Source organism: Protopterus annectens, chromosome 2.part1, assembly GCF_019279795.1.
Source record: "Protopterus annectens isolate FY-2018-M chromosome 2.part1, PAN1.0, whole genome shotgun sequence".
Classification (NCBI taxonomy): domain Eukaryota; kingdom Metazoa; phylum Chordata; order Ceratodontiformes; family Protopteridae; genus Protopterus; species Protopterus annectens.
In genome coordinates, this window is record NC_056729.1 from 972382500 (window position 1) to 972406787 (window position 24288).

At 43.0% G+C, this 24288-nt stretch overlaps 1 protein-coding gene across 1 annotated transcript in view; it reads right to left on the reverse strand.

Moving 5' to 3' along the window:
- BOD1L1 (biorientation of chromosomes in cell division 1 like 1) overlaps positions 1–24288 on the reverse strand; it is a 2284811-nt gene that overhangs the window by 1480656 nt on the left and 779867 nt on the right. Inside the window, exon 10 of the mRNA XM_044062584.1 lies at positions 1356–6528. Within this exon, the coding sequence (XP_043918519.1) occupies positions 1356–6528 (5173 nt within the window). The remainder of the gene's footprint in view (positions 1–1355; positions 6529–24288) is intronic.

Consider the following 24288-nt stretch of genomic DNA (forward strand, 5'->3'; position numbering starts at 1 on the left):
GTCTATGGGTACTTACTATACCTGCTGATAAGAACAAGAGTAATAAGTCACAAGGTCCACTGGGAGTTGGGACAGATCTGAACTCGAGGGAGGCACCAGATTTCTTGTCCTAGCCAAGACTCATTCAAAAGCCTTGAAAGGAGATGCTGCAATAGGAGCCTAGGAACTGTTTCTCCTCTAAAGCCTCAATTACTTTCCCTGGTCCAATTGAGGTCAGCTTAGAGGATGACCTCCAGCCTGAGCAATCAAATGCAGAGACAGCTTTGAAAACTTTGGAGTCAACACTACCATCAGAATCCCAGCACCGACAATTAAGCTCCAAGACTCATCCTGATCAGAGAGAACTGTAGTAGAGAAGGTAAGGTTGCAACAGTGAAACACGAACATCCAATGTTCCTTGAACTGTCTGCTCCAACTGAGGTGCACTGGAAGGGCTTGGACTTGTTGGGATCAGATCCAAAGGGCTTTCCAGTACTGGAAGGTAAAGGGGAGTGGTAGTTGGACCCACAACCAGAGGACCTGGCGAGGTCAAAGCCAGGAGAACTCTCAGCTGGATTTGTCTCCTAAGAATTTCCTTATCATACAGTCAACATCCATCTTGGTAAGGCTTCTGGTGGACAGAGCCCACTGTGATGACTATGCCACTGACAGAGGCAAGTATGGTCTCCCCTGTAACATGGGAGAATGGAGCCTAGGACTCACCTGCTTCGTTAAGAATGTATCTAGAAAAGAGGGATGTTTGATCTGGATAACTGGTGGATCCATCCTTGCAGTTTTAGGTGTTGGGCCAGAAGGAACTGTCAGATCCAGACACTTTTTTTTTTCTGGATTTCTCAGACCTTTTATCTTCAGAACATTTTTTCCTCAGATCTTTTCTCTGTAGATTTATCTGCTTCTCTCTGTTTTTCCTTCAACGTCTCCTTTTCCTTTGCATTCCTTTTCTCTACTTTGCTGCCCAGTGAAGCTGAAGCTGGCCTGGGAGTAGTAGACATGTCTTGAGAGGGAAGCAAACCTTTCAAGATAAGTTGCTCTTTCCTGCTCTGAATGGCCCTGGACCCAAACAGATCATGTAAAAGATGGTTTCATACAAGTGAAAGACACGATATAACCAAAACACATCTGGCAAATAAAAACTAAGCTGCACTTATGCAGTACACATATACTAGAAAAAAGTTGCAGAAATTACTCCTCTAATTCTTAATTTCTCTTGATAGTCATTTACAATTTTTTTTACTACCTCTGAGAGAATTTACACATATGCTATAAAGAAGACACATTCTGAAAGCCTGAGATAGTTCTGGTACTTTCAGGCACAAAAGCAAAGTTGTACACTAAGCTCTTCTTTACATGCTTACCTTCTGATTTAGAACCTGTAGTGTCCTTGGGGAGTTCAGTAACTTTGAGGTCCCCTTCTGCAGTCTCATCTTCTCTGGGTCGTTTTTTTTCTATCCTTCCAGTTGCTGCAGAAAGTTTATCACAATGAGGTAGTAAAGTCACTGTATTGCAATCTAGCAGTGTCCTGTGAAATTCAGGATCTGATGATACTCTGCCATCAGAAATTACAGTTAGTCTGTCTGTTATTTCTGTACTTTCCTGAGAAAAACACTTAGTTCTTTCTTCAGATAATAATACTGACTCGTGCAAAACTGCAGCAGAAGAGTCACTAATTTCCTGAACAGCAGCATTAAGTTCATGAGGTTTAACACTATCACCTGTGGTATTTGTGTGAAAAGGCTTTGCATCAGTGTCACTAACTTCAACATTTTTAACACTTTTGCAGTTTTGTTCCTTTAAATCATCTTTGTATTTTTCTCCTTCATGTTCAGATATGTGACACAAAGAAGCTTTAGGCACCTGAGAGGGGACACTTCCTGCAGCACCTACATGCTCTGATAAACTGTTGAGCTCATGATTAATATCTTCAGTGCTCTTATGCCCCTCTTCAGAAATGATTCCCACTGTACCCAGCACTTCTTGATGAGAAAGAGGGTCTGTACCATCCCCAGTATTCTTTTTATTAGTTGTGTCTATCATACCTCTGTAATCTTTCATAAATAAGCCTGCACTTGCGTTTTCCTTAGAAGCTTTATCAACTATGCCACTATTATCTTCAACAGTAGCTTGAATTAAAACTTTGGATGAGGTGCAAAGGTGATCACCAGCTGTTTTGGCAACAGTACTTGAAACTGCATTGTTCACATTTTCATTGACAACACAATGCAAAGTTTCAACAGGCTCTGCTTTAACAACATTTCTAGATTCAGCTCCACTACTCCTTTCCTCATCTCTTACAGCACATTCTACTACAACTCCCTCTCTATCAGTATCAACAGGAACGGCATCAAAGACACTCATACTACATTTTAAAGCATTTACAGTAGCCTCATTTGCAGTGTTACCAGTGCTAACTTCAGCACATTGCTCCTTCTTGTGAAAGGCATCCTTTTCAATCCTGTCCACAATGCTGTTATCACTATCCACTATTTTAACCTCCTGTGTAAGTCCCTTTTGTCCATGGGCTATTAGATCAACTTCTCCCATACAACCATTGTGTTCCTGTACTGCATCTTTAACTACACTATCCAATTTATCATGAACTACAGATTTCTCAGCAATCTTCACTGCCTTGTCTGGAGCATCTATATGTTCTGGTGGCTTACTCAAATTATAATTGCATTCATCCAATTTGTTTCGGTGGACAGTAGCTATGTCTACATCTACTATTTGTCCTTCATGTGAAGTTTCGCCAGTACAGTTTGCATCCTTAAATGGGCTTTCTTCTTTGTCACTAACTGCAGCTTTCCTTGCTACTCTGCATCTCTGATCCTCAACTGCTGCTACCTTTTCTCTTCCCTCAGTTTTATCAAAGACTTTAGCTCCCTCCACACCCAATATTGCAGCCTGAACTAATGCAGCGTTACCATTTTGTGATTCACAGTTGGCAAAACATTCCTCAGCTATACCAGTTTCATTTGGGACTACAGCCTCATCTGGGTAATCTTGGACTACAGTCTCTTCTGCACAACCTGCACTAATTTCAAGATGAGCTTCACTTGCATCACCTGAGTTATATGAAATGGACTTCTCTGGACGACATCTCACGTCTTGGATAAAACTGCTTTCCTCCTCCATACTTTGACTACCTTGCACATTCCTTGCACCAGCACTAGAGTCATTTGACACTTCAACTTTCCTTGCAAACATTACTTCATTCTGCTCTGTAGCCTTTCCAAAGTGCTCTTGGGGCACTACAGCAATGTCTGCATCACCCACTTCCTCTGGTAATGTAGCTTCCAGATTACCCATTTTTTGTGCTGGTACTGTAGCATCCACACCAGTACATATGTCTGCTGATACAGTGTTAACCATTTCATTCCCAACTACAGCTGCTGGAACAGTGGCATCCATCACATCATCTGCTTCTGTAGAACTGCCCACTGTAGTTTCAATCTGACCAGACACAGCATCTTCCACCAAGGAACTCAACACTGATGAAACTGCTGCTGCCTCTGGCACTGATCCTACTCTGATTTCACCAGTCTCTAGTGATACATCATTTTCAACACTGTTGGCTGATAAAGTTGTAACAGTAGCTCCAGCCTTTGATCTGCTATCTGCAGTTGCTGTGGTTTCCTCCACATTATCACTTGCTGCTGATACTGTGGATCCTGGTGCATCCCTTGCCTTCTGTGGGACTGTTGCTTCATGCATATCTCCACCTTCTCCTGGGGCTGTCAACACTGTTACATCATCAGTTATTTTCCCAGCCTGTGATGGCAGTGTGGCACTATCCAAAGCACTGCTACTCTCACTCACTGCAGCAGCATTCATGGTGACATTTTCTGATAGTGCTGCTGATTCTTCTACAGCTTTGGCTTCTAGTACTTGTGCTGCTGCCTCTACTGTATCTTCTTTTAGTGGTGTTATGGTTTTATCAACTGCATTTAAAGTTTCTACCTTTATGCTAGTGACAGCAACCGGCTCTGCAGCTGACCATGCTTCATTTACAACTTTAGTTTGAGATGGATTTGTAATTTCCAACATATACCTCATACTTGGAGACTCTATAGTAGGTGCCTCTCTTATTACTGCAGGTTTTCCAACAGTTCCAGTCTCTTCCAACACTAGAAGTTTCTTTACACAGCCATGCCCTACCTGCATGGCAGTGTCCCCAACAGTTCCTCTCTCAGGTAGTAAATTATTTCTCACTTTATGTAAAACTGTAGTTTCCATTACACTTTTTGTCTGTGCAGGTATGGAAACAGACTCTTTCATTTCCGGGATACTTCCAGACCCTTGCAAAGAATTATGAACTAATGCATCCATCTTAAATTTTGATGCATTACCAACACCATTAATGGATTCAGAGACCTGCAAATATGCATTTTTGTTTGTATCAGCTGTGTTTTTGGAGCAATAGTATTCACTGGACTCGGACACTTTTCCTGTCAGACATCTTTCTTCTACTCCATTTTTACTCAAATCACTACCTTCTAAAGCATCTTTTATAGGGAAACTACATACATCAGGCTCTGTCTTGTCTCTGGAAGATACATCAGCTGTGTCTGCTTCATGGCTCCAAACTTGTTCTCCAGAACCTTCCTTTACTGTTGCAAACTTCACAATGGCATCTATATCATGTCTGGAAACGGGGTGCAGAGCTTCCCTTTTCCTTACTGAATTTATATTGCTAACTTCTTCAGAATCACTTTTAACTGGAGCAAGTGTATGCAATTGAGAAACACCCTTGTATGCGCTGTTTACATTTATGACTGTTTCACTCAGTTCCATTTCTGAATTTGTTGTGCCATCTTCAGAATCCAACTTTAATAGAGGGATATGGTCGCCCAACTTTCTTTTCAAGCTTTCATTGGCTGTTTGATTATCTCCATGTCTGAGTTGCACTAGGTTAATACTGTCACTGCTTGACTTAAGATCAACCTCCATAGGTTCAACCAGGAGCTGAGGTACAGGCATGCTTTCCAAATGTTTGCTTGCTTCATAAAGAACCAATGTACTGCAGTCCATAAGCGATGCTGTGCTTTTATCTTCCATGGTATGACTTGCTTGTGCTAATGCAGAAGCAACCTCTTTTCTCTTTGGTATGTCACCCTTTTTAGTAGACTTCTTATCAAAAGGTATGTTAGATTCAACATGTGTGGATTCTGTTTCTTTTAGCTCTTTTTCATTTATCTTGTTGACTTCTTCTCTCCTTCTTGCTTCCTTATTACTTTGTTTGATATCTTTACTTATGTTTCCCTTTCCCAAAAGCCTCTTTTCTGTCTTAGAAGGCACAGTTTCTCTACCACTGTTTTTTAATTTCTCTTTTTGAACCGATTTGTCAGTGAAAGCATTCTTGTGGCTGGTGTCATCCCTTAGTGTATTATTTGCTGCACTCACACTACTTTCCAGATTATGATCTACAGTGCTTCCTTCAGTTTTGTCCAAACTTTTTGATCTGGCATACACAACAGAATCAGCATCGGTACTGCTTTTTTCTTTTTCTCCTTTATGACTGCCTTCTGATCTCGACCTACATTCTACTCCTTTACGCTGTTTGCTGTGTATCCTGTATTTATGTTTTCCTGAGTACTTGTCTTCCAAAGGACTCTTGGATTTTCTCTTACTGTCTTTGTTTGAACTCTTTTCCACCCGTGATCTAGACTCAGAAATAACAGAGTCTAGATCTGATCTATCCTCTGAAGAGCTTTCTGTTTTCTTGTGTGATGCAGTTAGCTGGTGCTTTGCACTACTTTCTGATTTGTGTAGCTTATCAGGGGTAGGCTTTTCACTTCTTGATTTATGCTCTGATCTAGACCTTTCATGCGATAAATGACGATCCTTTTTGTCCTTTGGTGATATTTCTTCATGTTTTAATCCTGACTCAGAACCTTTTATATCTTTATTCACTATAGGCACCCTCATGTCACTCCTGTGCTTGCTTTTTCTGTCATATTTGTCTTCTGAAAAAAATTTCAACTGGCTGGTGTCCTTCAGATGAATTTCCTCAGATTTAAAACATCTGTCAGAACGGGGTTCTGTCTCCTCCCCTAATCTCTGTGTAGAGCCATTCTTAGGTCTGTGTCTTGAAACATTTTTATCTTCCAAAAATATTTTGTCCTTCTCATTCTTATGATGAGACTTTACATCCTTCCTGTATATGCTTCGTACACCTTGAATCTCAGAGTCATTACTTTCTCTTCTAGAGTGCCTGTCTGTTTTTGGAATTGTCCTTTGCTTCTGTTGCTCTTCATTAGTATCACCTATAATGGAAGAATCGTTTTTAGGTTTAGAGGAGTGCTTTTTAGGTTCCTTTATTTCCAGAATATGTGCAGACAATTCTGCTTGTAAAGTGTGAACACTACTAGTAGACTTCTTTCTTTTAAGTTCTGAGTCCGCGTCATGATCATTTTTGTTCTCTTCTGTTACAAGTATAGGTTCTTGCTTTTTTGAAGACTTTGGTGTCTCACTTTTGGAATGTGCATATTTTGCATCTTTTAAAGATGAAGGCATTGTTTTTTCATTGTTCTGCGGTAAAAGAAAAAGCTTGTTATTATCAGACAATAACATTTAGAAAATGAATCAAGTTAAAGCTTATTAGAACAGGTATATAAAGTAACTCCTTTCATTAAGTCATCAGAATGTCAGTCATGATGCTAGACCTCATACACTACCTTTTATTCTGTAGTACTCTGGTGTCACCAACATTCATGTAAGGCATTACCACCAGATCTAGGCATACAACCTACAACTTCAGATAACTTTTTAACAAAACTGCTACATCCAGAGACAAAGGTCTTGGTTATTAGAATATTATACTTACTTACTGTGAGGCAAAAAAGTTGACTACTGCTCCACAGCACTGCTAAAACAGAAATCTGAGTTTATCATACATTGCCTAATCAATAAACAATGAAGTAAAGGAACGTTTACTAACACTAATTATTTGCATACAATTATTTAATCTTATTTCATTTATTTTACATTATCATTTTTCTCCTTCCACCCTGTGACAAGTATCCCCATCCTCCTACTGACTATGAAAGACTCCAAGGAGTAGCAGGTGGTGAGAACGTAAGCTGTATGACAAACTTATGATAGCAGTACATGTTCAAATAAAGGATTCACTTCTGCAATACAGGTCAGACAGGACAGAAAACAGTCTAGTTTAGCACTCCTGTCACTTTATTTTTAGCCTGGCTTGGAAAAGACTGAAGCTAAACATCTGGTGGATACCCTGGCAGAAGTGGAGAGCCCAAGAGGCAGGAAGTTAAATTGGACATTTTTGAATCTACAGAAATTTCTATGCTCTCTGAAGATGGGGATGTGCAGACAGGCATCATTCAAATCCACTGCTACCAGCAGTGTTTCTGGCAAAAAGAGGAAGTGCAGGAAATGAATTGTGGGCAACTAAAAATTTTTAACCCCAAAAAACACACTCAACTTTGAAAGGTCCAAGACAGGTTTTCGATGTCCATCCATTCTTGAAACCAGGAAAATATGGAGTAAAATATCTTCCCCTTCTTACAGTGAAATCCCTTCTACTGCATCTGATGTTATTTATTTCAGCAGTGGATGTTCTACTGTCACTTGCTCTGGGGCCATTAAGGTACTCCCATGAAACAAGGGAAATCCTGAACCCTGTTTTGTAACATGAGACAATCATCTGCCTCACCCAAATAACTGTGGAAAAGGGACTATGTTGCCCAGCTGGACTATCCAGGTCAACAAATGGAAATAAAATATTGCATGCATTCACAAGCACATATGCAGCATTTATATGTGCTTGTGAATGCATGCAATAAAAAAACTGTCGCCACAGTGGAGACTTCATGCATATGCATGCTTGGGCCAACTATAACAATTCGGAGTTTTGAACTTCAGAGATTTGAGTTTTCGGCGTTAGTCCATTTCAGAGTTTGCAGTTAGTTGTTTTGGTATTCGAACTTATCACAGTTTGACATAATGATATAAACCCATTGTGTGCACATATATACAGGTAACAGATTCTGAAAGGATATCATTTTGAGCTTAGGGCTTTTACAAACTGATTCAGAATGGAAAGATCTAGAATTGGTCTCCTTTAGGCTTCTTGGTTTGGTATTAGAAACATTCTTAAATAAAATGCATTTCGTGTCAGGCAATGGAGAACAGATTCTATTCTCCCACCCCCTGAGTCAGCAAATGCTGAATGGCAGTAAGGCAAAATAAAGTTTGATATGGTGGATGAGGAGGAATCTACGCATCTGTAACCGCTAATAGATCGCTTTCAGAACCCATTTGTCTGGGATTATCTGTTGCCAAAGAGTGAAACGGACAACAAGATGTTGCAGAAGACTCAAGGACTGCCAGGCTGGGGGTTTACAATTTGTAGTCATTCAGACTTGTTGGACTGTCCTGTACGTAAGTATGTATGTATTTACTTTTGAGGCTCTCCCTTTCTTTTCAGAGCTTCCTTGCCACTGCTTTTTGAAAGTCTGCTTGCCAAATGTTTGCAGAAGTCTTCCTGCTTTTTTTTTTGCCATTAATAAAAATGGCTCCTGAGATGCAGATAAAATTTTAACAAACTTGGAGAAGGAAGGCTGAAAAATCTGAGTCATCCCTTGATTAGTTTCTTTCTCTCTCATCACACATTACCATGATCCTATCAGCAGATGGTCCAAAAATAACAAACTTATCAAGGGGGCAATTCAAAATCTCAGCTTTATCAACCTCAGAAAAATACTGAGAATGAAGCCATGCAAACCATCTCAAAACAGAGCCAATAGCTTTTGCTCTGGAAGAGGCATCAGCTGAGTCATAAGCAGACGTCAAATAATATTTGGCTATTTAAGACACAGAAGCAATAAGAGAATTCAGAGATTTGACCTCAAAAGGAGGAAAAGTTGCAATAATATTCCTCATATTTTCAAATGAAGTAAGCAAAAACTTTAATAAGAGCTTGACAGTTTGGTGTTCGGTATATATTTCTCTGAGGTACAGGTTAACATGGGAGGACTATGGCTGACCAAGTTTGCAGATGACTGCAAACTGGGTGCCATAATCGACTTGCCGACTGACACAAGCATTCTCCAAAAATGTCTCACAGAGACGGATAACTGGTGCCAGAGCCATGGCCTAAAGCTAAATGCCAAAAAGTGCATAGTCATCCCCTTTGGGAAAAACAAAATGTCCACAAATTATCACATAGGTGGTAATCCATTAAGTACGGAAGAAGTAATTAGGGATTTGGGGACCCAAGTAGATAGCAATCTCTCCTTTGACAATCACGTTGCCAAAGTGGTTAGAAAGACCTTCTATATAGCCCACCTTATCACAAAAGAGTTCCCATCTAGATCAAGAGAGGTCATTGTGCCCCTCTACTCATTACTCATCAGGCCCATAATTGAATACAATGCCCCATTTGGGATGTACCTTACCCGACACCTGCAGCAACTGGAAAGACCCCAAAAGTACCTCATCAAGAGGGACTCAAACAGATGCCCTTCACAGTTAGGCTAAAGAAACTCCAGCTCTACTCAGTTGCTTACTACCTACTCAGAGGCGATCTGTGCCTGACGTATAAAGCCATGTCCAACCCAGAATTAATGGACATGCTCCACCTCAGGAAATCCAAATCCCTTAGAGCTACACGCTCCAGGGACTTAAACCTCAGCACAGAAATAAATAGGACATGCTGGAGGGACTGATTCATATCCCAGAGGCTCCCCTCACTCTGGAACAAAATCCCAATCCATTAGGCAGAGTCCCTCAATGACCCTCTTCAAGAGAAATCTTGACGAGTGGATGGGAGATCGTAGGTTTACCCCTGGAATCTCTTCTGTGTCCCTACTAGACAGAGGCACAGTAAACTAACCTCAAAAGGGCTATCTTCAGTGACCTACTATACAGAGGCACAGTCAACTAATCTAAAAGGGTGGCGAAAGCCAAACACACTCTGGCTAGGCTTATAAATGCCCTAGGGCAGATAGCCTAGTATCAACCTATGACAATTAAGAATCATAAAATAAGAGTGGTAGAAGAATATACTCTTTTCCCAAACCTATCAAAAGCTTTCCCATTCTAATCAGAGGGGTAGGAATTAGTATTGACTAAACTGACTTGCCAAGTAAATCACTGCAGAGTCAGACCTTGGATTAGAAAATAATTTGTATGACTGAGGAAAATACAGTTGTATGACTTGTACTTACCATAACAGTAGATGTTCAAATGATCACTGCTGCAGTAGCCATAGCTATATGGGTTATATCCTGTTGAGGGTATAACAACCGGCCAGCTTCAAATGCAGTGTACCATGCATGCCCCCAAAATGTCAAGCGGATCGAGCTGAGCTGACTAAAAGACATGTTTGTGTGTGAAGCCCTTTAGACCTTTCCTGTCAACAAAGACAGGGGAGACTGTGTCCTGAAAGGGCAACTCTAGGAACAACAAGAAATGTCTACACTCTGGCATAAAAAAAAAACAAAAAAAGGGGGGAGGTGGAAGGAGAGAGTGGCTACTGCAGCAGTGATCATTCCAACATCTACTGCTATGTAGGTTCAACTTACCCAACTGTAAAATGTTCATCATATTGATCACTGTTGCAGTAGTCTTAGCTATATGCAGAGTATTACATTTCGGAGGTTGAAGGAAAAGAATCTAGAAGTCCCTTGAGAATGGTCCTAACAAGGCTTGAGCTGGACCTACAGAAGGAATGAAGCTTCAAGTCCTTTACAAAAGTATGTACAGGTGATCAAGTAGCAGCTTCCAGAATGCTTCTAGAATCCAACCCTTTCCAAAAAATGCCAAAGATGTAGCCAAGACCCTGGTAGAGTGGGCCTTGACCCTTCATGGATCACTTTTATGGTGAGTATAACTAAAGCTAATAACCTTAGACAACAATTTGGAAACAGCTTATGTTGATACAGGTTGTCCCTTCTTATGTTTACTAGAAATGGATAATTACTCCAAAGATCTGAAAGATTTGGTTTTGTCAAGATAGTACCAGAGTTGCCTATAGACATCCAAGGAATGGAGTGTCCTTTCTCCCTTATTTTTAGGTTCAGAAAAGAAAACAGGGAGATGGATAGGTTGGCTTAAAGTAAACATGGTTCACAGGTGTGTACTAGGCTAATGAACACCAGGGCCTTTTTAAGCCTATCCACGTATCCCAAAATCTCAGACAAGTTCTGGTACCCTTGAAAAGTGTAAGCATGGGCTTGGGAGATGAAAAAATTTACAAACAGGAGCCTGGGAGATAAACCATTTACAGGCTACCTGTGTCCATTAGAGACATTGGTGCCTAATCAGGGATGAATTTCCTGTTCCCCATCCAACAATCTAAGTTACACTTTCATTGTATTAGAGATAAACTCTTGCTTCACTTGGATTGGGGAGCCTGTTCCAAAGAAGGGGTAGTCTCTGGGACACATACCTGTCTCTCCAGCAGATCCTATCTACATCACAAGCAAGGTTCAAGTCTTTAGAACAGATAATTCAGGTGCTGTTTGTTTTGTGGATATCCAGGAAGTTCATCAGGGTGGGGTCTGGCATTGCCTTGTATGCCACGCACAGATCTCCCCTCAACAGCCTATAAGAGACAGAATATAAGGATAGGGCCGTGAAGTGGTGTGCACAGGACATGTTTCTGACTCCCTGTATACTTTTAATGAGGAACAGCTTTGGACGTTCTAGTTGTTGGATGTGCCTGGTTAGGTACAAACCAAAAGGGGCACTGTACTCAATGGTAGCTCTGATGAATGCCAAATACAGTGGAACAATGACATCCTTGGACCTGGATGCAATACCTTTGTTTATAAGTTGCACAACATAGAATGATTTCCTCATTACTGTAGACACGTGGTGGTCAAAGGTTAGATTACTGTCTGTGTGTCTCCCCAAGTCCCTACCTATTGGGTCAACTCTTAGAGGTTTGTTGTCAATATGGTAGTTATTAGGGGTGGATAACTTCCCGAAGGACATCATTTTGTATTTCTTGGCAGTTAGTTTTAGTCTATGGCTCTGACACCAGTTGTGTGTCTGTCTCAGTCCTTTCTGGAGAACATTTCTAACAGTGGGGGATTCTATGACCGCTCTCAATTTGCAATCATCTGCAAATTTAGTCAGCCAGAGGCCCTTGACATTGGTCTTGACTTCAGAGAAGTACATGCCAAAAAAGAATGGTCCTAAGAATGATCCCTGAGGGACTCCACTTGTGACTGACCTCTCTGTAAATGTGAATTTGCCAATTCTAACTTCCTGGGTACTGTCTGTAAGCCAGCTAGCTATCCATCGGACATAAGGGTTTATACCTAACCTATTGAATTCGACAAAATGCCCAAGTGAGGCTTTGTGGCAAATGCCATGGAAAGGTCATGGTAGGCAGTGTAAACAGTTTTGCCCTCATACATTGCTTTGGTGACCTTCTCAAAGAAGTCCACCAGGTTGAGGAATTATGACCTGCCCTTAATGAAACAAAAATGGATTGGGTCCATTGTCCAGTGGTTTCCTATGTCATTACTGATCATTTCCATGATAAGTATTTCCATGGCTTTGCATATGAGACTAGTGAGATCTACGGGTCTTAGTTTCCAGGTTCTGTGAATGACCTTCGTGAGGCACGACGCCTGTTTGGAGGCTACAGTTAAATAGCAATTCCAGACGGCCTGATAGGTCATGTTTCATGCTATTTAGAAGGCATACTTGGATACTGTCTGGGCCCAATGATGCAGTGTTCTTGGCATTATAGATAGCATTGGGGACCTGTTCCCTAGTGAAAATAGGGGGAGTTATACTTGATGGTATTTCTTGAGTGGAGGTTGAGGGGGTGAGAGAGGTGAAGTCAGAGCTGAATCTGTCATACAGTAGGTTTGCTAAATCTTCTGGCTCAGTACAGGTAACTCCATTAACAATGACCTCTGCATGTAATTCTGTATTGCCTTTGAGATTACAGACACAGCTAAAAAATGTTTTGTGGTTGTCCATGGGTAGACTTTATTTGTCCTCGGAGTTGCTTGTTTAGTTTGATGAAAGTGCTTTTATCCTGCTGGGTGCTGCACCTCTCAATTTCTCCATGATTTTCTTCCTTCTGTTGCACAGCCTACTGATGTTGTGATTCCACTAAGGTGGCTTGTTTTTTTAGTTAGTTCTATATTTCTTTTTGGTGGGTGCAGCTGCCTCTATGCAGCTATTAACATCATTGTATAGGGCTTCTTTGAAACCCTACCAGTTTAGACATAAAAGAAGGATTACTTCTCAAAGAAACCCTGTCCCTATGGAAAAGGAGATAGGGAAGACTCATCATAAGAGTTTAAAACTCAGATACTCTTCCTGCAGGGGTCACATAAATCAATAAAACTACATTCCATGTTAAAAACTTCACGTCAACCAGATAAGATGGTACAAATGTAGCAAATTTTAGGTTCTCTAACACAAAATTAAGATCGTAAGAAGGGGTCGCTGGTTTTCATGGAGGCATCTTACGCAAAACTCCTTTCAAGAACATTTTGACATGACTGCATTGAAAGAGGAGGCTCCATATGAAGACATGCTCAAATGAACACTGATAGAAGAATAAGAAAGGCCATAAGATAGGAAGTCTCACAGAAATTGTAAAACCAGAGAACAACTAGCCCTAAATGGCTGCTGGTAATGTTGTTAGCACCAACCAGGAAACCTTTTTAATTTGCTAATATATGATTTTCTAGTAGCAGGCTTTCTTGACTAAATTAGCACGAGGCACATCCTCAGTAAACATGTGCCTAAAAGGAATTAAAACCCTATCATCCAGGCAGCCAGATGAAGATAACTGATGTCAGTGTTATTAAACACCCCTGTTCTTGCGTGAGTAAATCTAATCTGTGAGGAAGCTTGTGGTAATTGCCACTAGCCATTTCAAAACAAGGGAGAACTATGGCTGCCTGGGCTACAAGGGAGTCACCACAACTAGAAGTATTCCTTCTGATGTTGTTAGCACCAACCAGGAAACCTTTTTAATTTGCTAATATATGATTTTCTAGTAGCAGGCTTTCTTGACTTCATTAGCACATGAGGCACATCCTCAGTAAACATGTGCCTAAAAGGAATTAAAACCCTATCATCCAGGCAGCCAGATGAATATAACTGATGTCAGTGTTATTAAACACCCCTGTTCTTGCATGAGTAAATCTAATCTGTGAGGAAGCTTGTGGTAATTGCCACTAGCCATTTCAAAACAAGGGAGAAAGTACAGTTTTGTACCTACCATAAATGTAGATGTCCGATAGGTATGCATCTGCAGTCCTTACATATGGGTTGTCCTGCCTCAGGCAGCCCTTCGGTCGGCCGGATTCCAAAGTCTGGGTCCGGCGTCGGCTGATGTCACCCTCTCCCCGATGTCATAGCGCCTGGGGTATAAAAGCGTCAGCCGACGCCATCTTCCTCAGTCTTTCTTGCCCCAGATGCCAGGTGCCCTCTAAGGAAGGCTAAATTTGGAGAAATGCAAAAAATTTCAAGCATGCACAGTAATATAAAACAAATACACCATAACAGATAACTCCAGCTAGCTATAAGAGGGATAAGTACCCAGGAAATATCACAGAGGGGAAGGTGGGACGGTAAACCTGACTGCAGATGCATACCTATCGGACATCTACATTTATGGTAGGTACAAAACTGTACTATGTCCTTCAAGGATGCATCTGCAGTCCTTACATATGGGTAGAATACCATAGCCAAGCTGGGGGTGGTAGGATCTAAGAAAGGGATGGTGTAGCTACAATGCCCTGCAGGACTGCCGTAGCAAAGCCTGCTCTGGATCTGGAATATAAGGGTAAGTTGTAATGCTTGGAAAATGTATGCACGGAGCTCCATGTAGCAGCTTCTAAAATGTCCTTGGTAGCCACCCATCTTAAGAAGGCTGTGGAGGTGGCTGTGGCTCTGGTGGAATGAGGTCTAATGTTAGCTGGCACAGTTTTGCCATGAAAAGAGTAACAGAATCAAATGCAATTCCCTATCCATTTTGAAATTGTCTGTTTGGAAATTGCTTTTCCTTGTACACCAGCAGCATATGCTACAAATAGCTGGTCAGTTTTTCTGTAAGTCTTAGTTCTGTCCAAGTAGTAGCGCAACTGTCTGTGAATGTCCAGGGTATGCAGAAGTTTCTCCCCTTTGTTTTGTGGATTTGGAAAGAAGGTAGGCAGGTGAATAGCTTGGTTCAGTGAGACCCTGGATACCACCTTTGGCATGAATGAAGGATTGGTTCTCAGTGAGACTCTGTCCTGATGAAAAATAAGAAATGGTTGTACTGCCATGAGGGCCTGCAACTCAGATACTCTTCTTGCTGAGGTTATGGCCAGAAGGAAGGCAGTCTTCCAAGACATGAACTGTAGTTCTGAAGATGCTGCTGGTTCAAAGGGAGGTAGAGTTAATTTTTCCAACATGAAGTTAAGGTCCCATGTAGGCACTGGTGGTTTCCTTGGAGGATTGATGTTTTTGATTCCCCTTAGAAACTGCCTTAGGAGAGGATGAGAGAAGACAGGTGGATCAGTATTGTATTCTGCTGAAATTGCTGAAGCATGAATTTTTATGGAAGAGTAAGAAAGGCCATTGTGGAGCATTTCTGCCAAGTATTCCAGGATATGTGCCAAGTTCATCACTGTCGCATCTAGGCCCTTTATGGTGCTCCAAGTGCAAAATCTTTTCCATTTTACTGAATATGCCTTTCTTGTGGAAGGTTGGCGAGCTTCCATGATGATGTCCTTCACTGTCTTGGATAGCTTATCCTGGTGAGGAGTCAAGGTATTCTCCAGGCTGCCAGCTGCAAGGTTTTCAGGCTGGAGTGCAGAGTTTTGTAATTGTGTTGTGTCAGAAGAAGTGGCCATTGTGGTAAAGGCCACGGTTTCGTGCATGACATGCTCCTTAACAGTATGTACCAGTGCTGTCTGGGCCAGTCCGGAGCTATCAGAATTACTTTGGGCTGCTCTGTCCTGATCTTCAGTAAGACCTTGGTCATTAATGGAAGAGGTGGGAATGCATACACTGTTAGAGTATTCCAGCTGAAAGAGAGGGTGTCCACTTTCCATGCTTGTGGGTGGTATGTCCTTGAGCAGAATTTCTTCAGCTGATGGTTGTGGTGGGAGGCAAAAAGATCTATGTCCGCCCTCCCCCATGATTGTGTTATCTGAAGGAAAATGTCTGGGTGCAGCATCTATTCATGTGGATCCATGATATTTCTGCTTAGGCTGTCCGCCAGTATATTGTCTTTTCCTGGCACAAACTGGGATTGCAGCTCTATATTGATTTTTAGGGAAAGTTCCCAAAGATTCATTGCCAGCCTGCAAAGAGGGTAGGAATGGGTACCTCCTTGCTTGTTTATGTACCACATAACTGTGGTGTTGTCTGTCCTTATTAGCAGGTGTCCTTGATGCAGAAAATGTTTGAAGGCCTCGACTGCATGTATCGCCGCCAGCATTTCCTTTTGGTTTATGTGCATGCGCAATTCTTTCTGTGACCATAGTCCTTGAATGCATCTGCCCTCCATGTGTGCTCCCCATCCATGGTCTGAAGCGTCCGTTGTAATGGTTTGGCTGATTATTGGTTTGCTGAAGGGCAGACCCCTGTTTGACTGGCTTGCTTGAGCCCACCACAGAAATTCCTTTTGAAGGCATGGAATGAGTGGTATCAAAGCTTCCAGGCTGTGACTGTGCTGACACCATAAACTCCTTAGGTACTATTGTAGTTTCCTCATATGTAGCCTTGCTTGTGGAATCAGAAGAATGCAAGATGCCATGTAACCCAGGGCCTGCAGGATTTTCCTTGCAGTCAGCTGAGTTTGTTTTGTCAGATTTTCAAAATAATCCGGTAGTTGTCTTTGTTTTTCTTCCGTGAGAAAAGCCATTTGGGTGGTTGTATCTAGTTTCGCACCCAGAAAAATTATCCTTTGGGATGAAACAAGTCTTGATTTCTGAATGTTGACTGTATATCCCAAAGCCTGAAGTAGGCGGATGGCATAATTCAAGTGTTTTACCAAAGTTTGTTGGCTGTCCGCTTGTATAAGGCAGTCGTCCAGATATGGGTATATTTGAATCCCCTGAAGTCTGCAGTGTGCAATTACTGATGCCAGGCATTTCGTGAATACTCTGGGCGCAGTAGATAAGCCAAAGGGCAATGCTGAGAATTGATAATGCTCTGAACCTGCAAGAAATCTGAGGTGTCTTCTGCAGCTTTGTCTGATAGGGACATGCAGGTATGCCTACTTGAGGTCTAGAGTTACCAGCCAAGACCCCTTGCCCAGCATGGGAAGGAGTTGCTGTAGGGTCAGCATTTTGAATTTTGGCACAATGAGATAAGTATTCAGTGCGGACAAGTCGAGAATAGGCCTCCATTGTTTTTCTTTTCTTGGGACAAGGAATAGTCTGGAATAAAATCCTTGGCCTTGTTCTGTGAGAGGAACCTTTTCTATAGCTTTCATTTGCAATAGGTTGGAAATTTGTTTTAAAGCCTCTGCCCTTTGATTCGGTGGCAGGTTTGGCATGCCTTTTCTTTTTGGTAATGTATGAAAATGGAACCTGTATCCTTTGTCTATTATTTGCAGTGTCCATTTGTCCCTTGTAATACTGTGCCAATTTTTTGAGAATAAAGATAGCTTTCCGCCCAAAGGTGCTTCCAATTGAGCCCTGGTTGGCGGGGTCAAGGTAAAGTCATTGAGTCTGTCCTTGTGCAGCAGTTGTAGGTCCTGCACTACCTCTCTGGTTAGGAGGCTGCCATTGACGTCCTCTGTAGGAGCCTCTAGCTTGCCCTCTTACCTCTGGCACGCCTGTTCTTGCTTCTTTGAAATCTGTCTGTGTCTGGAAAGGACCAATTCTTAGAGGGCCAATTTCTGCTGAATCTTGGTGGTTGGACCTGGAGAAAATCTTTGACTGTTTGTACAGATTTAGCTTTTTCCTCAAACTTCTTTAAGACCTCCTGAGCAGTGGAGCCAAATAACTTTTGATTTTCCAGTGGCGCATCCAGAAGCTTTGCTTTAACATGATCTGGCAGAGTTTGTTCCTTCAGCCAAGCATGCCTACGTATGACTGCACCTGTCATTGCTGACCTACAAGAAGCTTCCAATGCATCATAACCACACTGCAAGAAATGGTTGCTAACCTGTTGGGCGTTATGTACCAGATCCTGAAGTGACTTGCGATCTAGGGGTTCAGGTGAAGACAGTTTTTTATGCAATTCATCTAACAAATACTCTTGGTACTGTATCATATAGAAATGACAATTTAATGCCCTCATAGAAAGAGTGGAAGAAGTATACACTTTTTTACCCCATCTCTCTAAAGCCCTAGACTCCCTTTCAGAGGGGAGTGGATTTTTAGTAGTGGCAGATGCAACCCCTTTAGGGCCCTAGGAAATAGTTTCAGGGTCAGCAGAGTGGGCCTTGTAAAGGAAATGATGCGAGTCCGGGACCCTGTAGTACCTATCGGGTTTGACAGGAGCCGGAGGAAGGGAGTCAGGGGTAATGCTAGACTCAGAGTACACATCATCAATGACATTCAAAACAGGAGGAATAGCCAAAGGTCTATGCTGAGGTAAATGCAAAAAAGTCCTTAATCTCTTCCTGGAATCAGAGAATTCCTGGCCCTGCCATTTGAAATGCTCTCTCATGGAGTGAAGGGTCTCCCCAAAGGACAGCTCTTCAGGAGGGGAGGCAGAGGGAATAGATTCCTCTGCATCAGAATCCTCGTAGGCCGTAAAGGCCTCCTCCTGGTAGTCTTAAAGAGCAGAGCCATCTGAGGCCTCATCAGAGGACTGGGGATCAGAGGGCTCAACCCTGGACCTTTTGTCTAGAGGAGGTTGAGAGCCGCTGTCCGGATGTGGCTGAGAACCCCTAATTAGGGAAATAAGGTCCTCAGCTAAACTTCAAATCTGTGAACCTGTAGTAGATCCCTGAGGAATAGCCTTGGAAGGCAGAGATTTTGGCTGTTTAGCAGCTTTAGCCCTTGTGAATGCCTTTATGGACATGGATGCAGGAGGCCTGGCTGCTCCACGTGCTGGCGTAGTTTTGTCTAAGGAAATGGTGTCGGATGTTTCCGGAACACCGGTTTCTGAGGGAAATTCTATAACGGACTCAGAAGAGGCCTCCGGGGCCAAGGTTGTCAGTTGTGCGGTTTCGACTGTCGGAAGTACCAAGGACTCGGTTTCAGCCGAGACCAAGACACTCGCGGTAGGCCTAGGCATGGTTTCAGCCGAAACCACGGTCCGCGTGTGTCGGTCCTTGTCCTTCTGTTTTTTTGGTTAAATGAGAAGTCGGAGTCTCCGACGGCATATTGTAACAGTAACTAGCCCCAAAAAATTCCTCTGCAAACTCCGCCCGACGCCTAAGAGTGCGTCGGTTGAAGGAGGCACAGGCTGTACAGGCCGAGACGTCGTGGTCTGGGCCTAGGCAGGGGAGGCAGTAAGAATGGAAATCCTTATGAGGTATTTGTTTCCCACAAATTAAGCAATTATTAACTTTAAGTGTTTGATCTGACATCGGCTGAGGCAAGAAAGAGTCCCCAACGGGGTACTTAGCTTTTGAAGTCTTCGGTAGCTGAAGTTACAGGAGCTGGCCGACCGGCACTTGTGAACTGCTTCTGCTTCGGGTACCACGCGGCAAGAAAGACTGAGGAAGATGGCGTCGGCTGACGCTTTTATACCCCAGGCGCTATGACGTCGGGGAGAGGGCGACATCAGCCGACACCGGACCCAGACTTTGGAATCCGGCCGACCGAAGGGCTGCCTGAGGCAGGACAACCCATATGTAAGGACTGCAGATGCATCCTTGAAGGACATCTATGGCTGCCTGGGCTACAAGGGAGTCACCACAACTAGAAGTATTCCTTCTGAATCTTTAAAGTACCCTGAATATTAGTGGAAATACATACAGGGTCATTCCTTGCCAAGGAAAAGAAAAGGCATCTGTCTTCCAGGCCTTCTTGCATGGGGTCCTTGAGCAGAATCCTGCCAGTTTATTGTTCAGAGAGGAGGCAAAGAGGTCTACTTGAGGAACTTCCCACAGATGAATCAAATCTTGGAAGACTCCTGATCTAGTTTCCATTCATGAAGGTCAGCCCTGGTCCAGCTCAGCTTATCTGCCAAAGAATTTTGTTCTGATGGAATTAAGATGTCTATAGAGTGAGATTGTTCATAGGGTGGTACTAGGCTATCGGGCCTAGGGCTTATATAAGCCTAGTCATAAAACTTCCCTGGCTATCTCTTCCCACACTATTTACTTCCCTGGACCCCTGTCTAGCAGGGCGACTGACGTGATCCCTGGGGTGAATTTCCTTTCTCCCATCCAATCATCAAGGTTCCTTTTGAAGAGGGTCAAAGAGGCACTCTGCTTGACATGTATGGGCAGTCTATTCCAGAGTCTGGAGAGTCTCTGGGTCAGGAACCTATCCCTCAGCATGTTTTGTTTATTGTGATGATAAGGTTTAGATCCTTGGAGCGTGTGGCTCTCAGGGATTGGGATTTCTTTAAGTGTAGCATGTCCAACAGCTCTGGGTTTGACATGGCCTTGTATGTTAAGCAGAGATCGCCTCGGAGTAGATGATATGAGACAGAGTATAGCTGGAGTTTTTAAGGCGGTCAGCACAGGGCATCTGCTTTAGGCCTGTGATTCTTTTAGTGAGGTATTTCTGCGGCCTTTCCAGTTGTTGCAGATGTCTTGAGAGGTACATACCAAATGGGGCATTGTATTCTATGATGGGTCTAATGAGGGATGAGTACAGTGGGACAACAACCTCCTTTTTTCTGGATGAAAAGCCCTTAGTGATGAGATGTGCCACAGAAGGATTTCCTGACTGTTATGGCAATGTAGTTATTGAAGGTGGGACCACTGTCCACCTGTGTCCCTAAGTCTCTTATCACACTTTCTGTGCTTAGTGTACTGCCACCTATTTGGTAATTCACAGGTACATGTTTTTTCCCAAAGGGGATAACTATACATTTCTTGGTATTGCGCTTGAGTTTGAGCCCATGGCTCTGGCACCAAGCATCAGTTTCTGTAAGGTCCTTTTGTAGAGTATCAACATCATTTCGGGATTCAATAGTAGCTCCTAGCTTGCAGTCATCTGCAAACTTTGTTAGCCAGAGTCCCTTAGTGTTGGCCTGTACTTCAGAGAAGTAGATGCCAAACAAGAGAGGTCCCAGGACTGAACCCTGAGGTATCTCCACTTGTCACTTGTCTGGAGCTGGATTTGGAGTCAGCTACTTTTACAGTGTGGGTTCTGTCAGTAAGCCAGTTGGCAACCCATTGAGTGATGTAGGGATTAATGCCCAGCTTAGTAAGTTTATCCATGATTCCAGAGTGCGGGATGGTGTCAAAGGCCTTGGCAATGTCCAGATAGGCTGTGTGGACTGTCTTACCCTTGTCCATGGCTTTGGAGACCGATTCAAAGAAGTCAGTCAGGTTCAGGAGACAATATCGTCCCTTCACGAACCCAAACTGGGTGGGGTCCAGTGTTTTAAGGTTGCCAATGTCTTTGTTTATAAGTTTCATGATAATACGTTCCATGGCCTTGCAGATCAGGTTCGTCATACTGATGGGGCGGTAGTTCCCGGGATCCAAAGTGGATCCCCCCTTGTGGAGTGGGATAACTGTAGCTGTCAGCCATTCAGTGGGCATGAAGCCTGAGGTGACGGAATGGTAAACATGACACTTAGGTGAGGTGCCAGTTCATTTTGTAGTTCATGTACTACACAGCCCGGGATGTCATCTGGTCCCATGGATGCTGTATTCTTAGCTTTGGAGAGTGCGTTTTTTACCCGTGGGGCCGTTATTATTGGAATTTGGCAATCTTCCGGTATTGTGATGGGCCATTTAGGGGGTGAGAGGGGGGTGAAGTTGGCACGGAATCGATCTACCAGGATATTGGCAATATCCTTGGGATCAGTATATTTAATGCCATTCTGTCGTAGCTCAGACCAGATCTGAGCATTGCCATTTAGATTCTTGACATAGTTACAGAATGCTTTGTGGTTGTCTTTCGAATCTTTGGCAATTTTATTTTCGTAACTAGCTTTGGAGGATTTTATGAGGGATCTCAACTTCTTACTGAGGCTGGTAAGGGAGTTTTTTGCATCCTGGGATTTTCCTCTTTTCTGCAACAGTTTCTTCCTTTTGTTGTAAAGTTTGTTTATGGCAGGGGACCACCAGATTGGCTTCCTTTTTTTGGAGGAGAACATCTTGGTTCTATTTGGGATGGCACGATTCATGCATGAGTGGATGTGCTTGTACAGTGTCTTAGTGTAGGACTCAACAGTTGAACTTTCAGTTCCCGTCTGCATGGGTGTCATGAAGTTTGTAACTTCTGACTTAAGTAGCATGAAGTTGGCTTTGGAGAAGTTTTTTATGGAGGTTTCCTTACTGGGGGGTGGGGGTGGGATGTGGATGTTAAGGGTGATTAGCTTACGGTCTGACCTGACCAACGAGGGGGTGACCATAGGTGTGGAGCATCGATTTCCCATGTTGGTACTGACCAGGTCTAGGATACTGGAGCCCCTGGTGGGACTATGGATTAGTTGATCCAGGGCACTGGAATTTATGAATTCCAAGAACCGTTGGGCAAAGGTGTTGGTACACGAGTAGTTTTCCCAGTTAATGGCAGGGTAGTTGAAATCACCCAGTATTAGGGTGTTTGGTTGTATATTAATATTTTCCAGTATGTTTAGAAAGGTGTAGTGAGAATCTTGGGGCATGGTGGGGGATCTGTAGCAAGCTACAATTTGTATTGCAGTCTTACCTAGTGTTAGTTGCACCTGGAGAATTTCAGATGCATTGTGCTGGGCAACTAACCTGGTGGTGTGAATATCCTTCGTGAATATGGACACTCCTCCACCTTTAGTGTTTCGATCCTGGTTTGGTGGCTGAGAAGTGTGGTAAGAGTTATAGCCTGGTATTGCAGGGGTGCTCTCTGGAGTTTTGAACCAGGTCTCAGTTACTGCACAGATATCAATGTTCTCAATTTTTAGGAGTGCCTCGAGAGAGTGCATTTTGTGGTTTAGACTTCTAGCATTGAGTAGCATTCCCTTCCGATTTTGCATGCTTGTACCTGTTACGGTGGTGGTTTTGTCCTTTAAACTTTGCCTAAAAAGGCACTATGGAGTGGCAAGAGCTTTAGCCAGTAACCTGAATCCCAGGAGCAAAAGGTGCAGACCATCTCTGGCAAAGCATTGTGGTCTGTCGATCATGTTGCCCCAGGCAGACAGATACTGGATCCCCTCTGAATGACACCAGAAGCTTAGCCAATTGTTGCAGTCAATCATTTTGTCTTTACATTGTGGAATCATTCTGGGCGAAGGCAGGATGCTACTCAGGGCTAGAGTCATACCTGCCTGGGCCACATGATCCTAGAGCTCTTCCATGTCTCTTTTCATGTAGTCCCGGGAGGTACGTCTCAAGTCATTCACTCCAACATGGACAATGACAGAGTCATATTTGTACTTGTTGTGGAGTGACTTGAGTGCATGAGTTATGTGGTGGAAACGGGCACCAGACTGGCAGCTCACTGTAACTTTCTCCTTGTTCAGCCCGATGAGTGGGACATCAGTGTGCCTGACTATAGAGTCACCTATGACTAAAGTGTTAGGTACGTTGTCTTTCCTTAGGGGCTGCTGCTAGGTGGCACACTGGTGTTGTGAGCTATGTGACACTTTGGTTGCGATTGGTGTTTGTTTACATTTCAGCTTTGGAGGTCCTTGTTGCTTGGGCAGGTTACAGTTAAGGGCCTCCGCATTTGTGGATTTAGTGTTGCTATGTGTGGGTGTTGGTGGTGTGAGTTTAGAAGGGCTATGTGTTGCTTGAGGTGTACTGCGGGTGTTAACCTTCTCCTCTTGACTGTCTAGCACAATCTTGGGTGGAAAGAGCTTTGCTTCCAGTTTGGCTATGTAAGTGCAACTCTCACAGGTTGTAGTGTTGGGTGGTAGGAGGAGAGGATTGTCTGTGTACATGAGGCAATTGCTGCATTGCTCCAATATGCCCAGATTCACCAGATGGACAGGAAAAATCAACGGAAGCTGACCTTCGGACATGCCTAGTTTGGTGCTTTTTTGAAAAGTACAGGAGCGGTTTTCCCTTACCTTAGCATGGTACTTTGCAATTATAGGCTGTTTAGTGCCTATGATTAATTTCTCCTTATTAATAAGGAGAGTTGAGTGCTTGTATCAGTTTACGGCTTCCTAGTGCTTTCCAGCAGGTATTAGAGCAAGTGCTAGTCACAGGGATGCTTAAAGGCAAGATGAAAAAAATTGTTTATCCTAAACACTGCAGTGTGCACTAGAGAAGTTAGATGTGAAAGT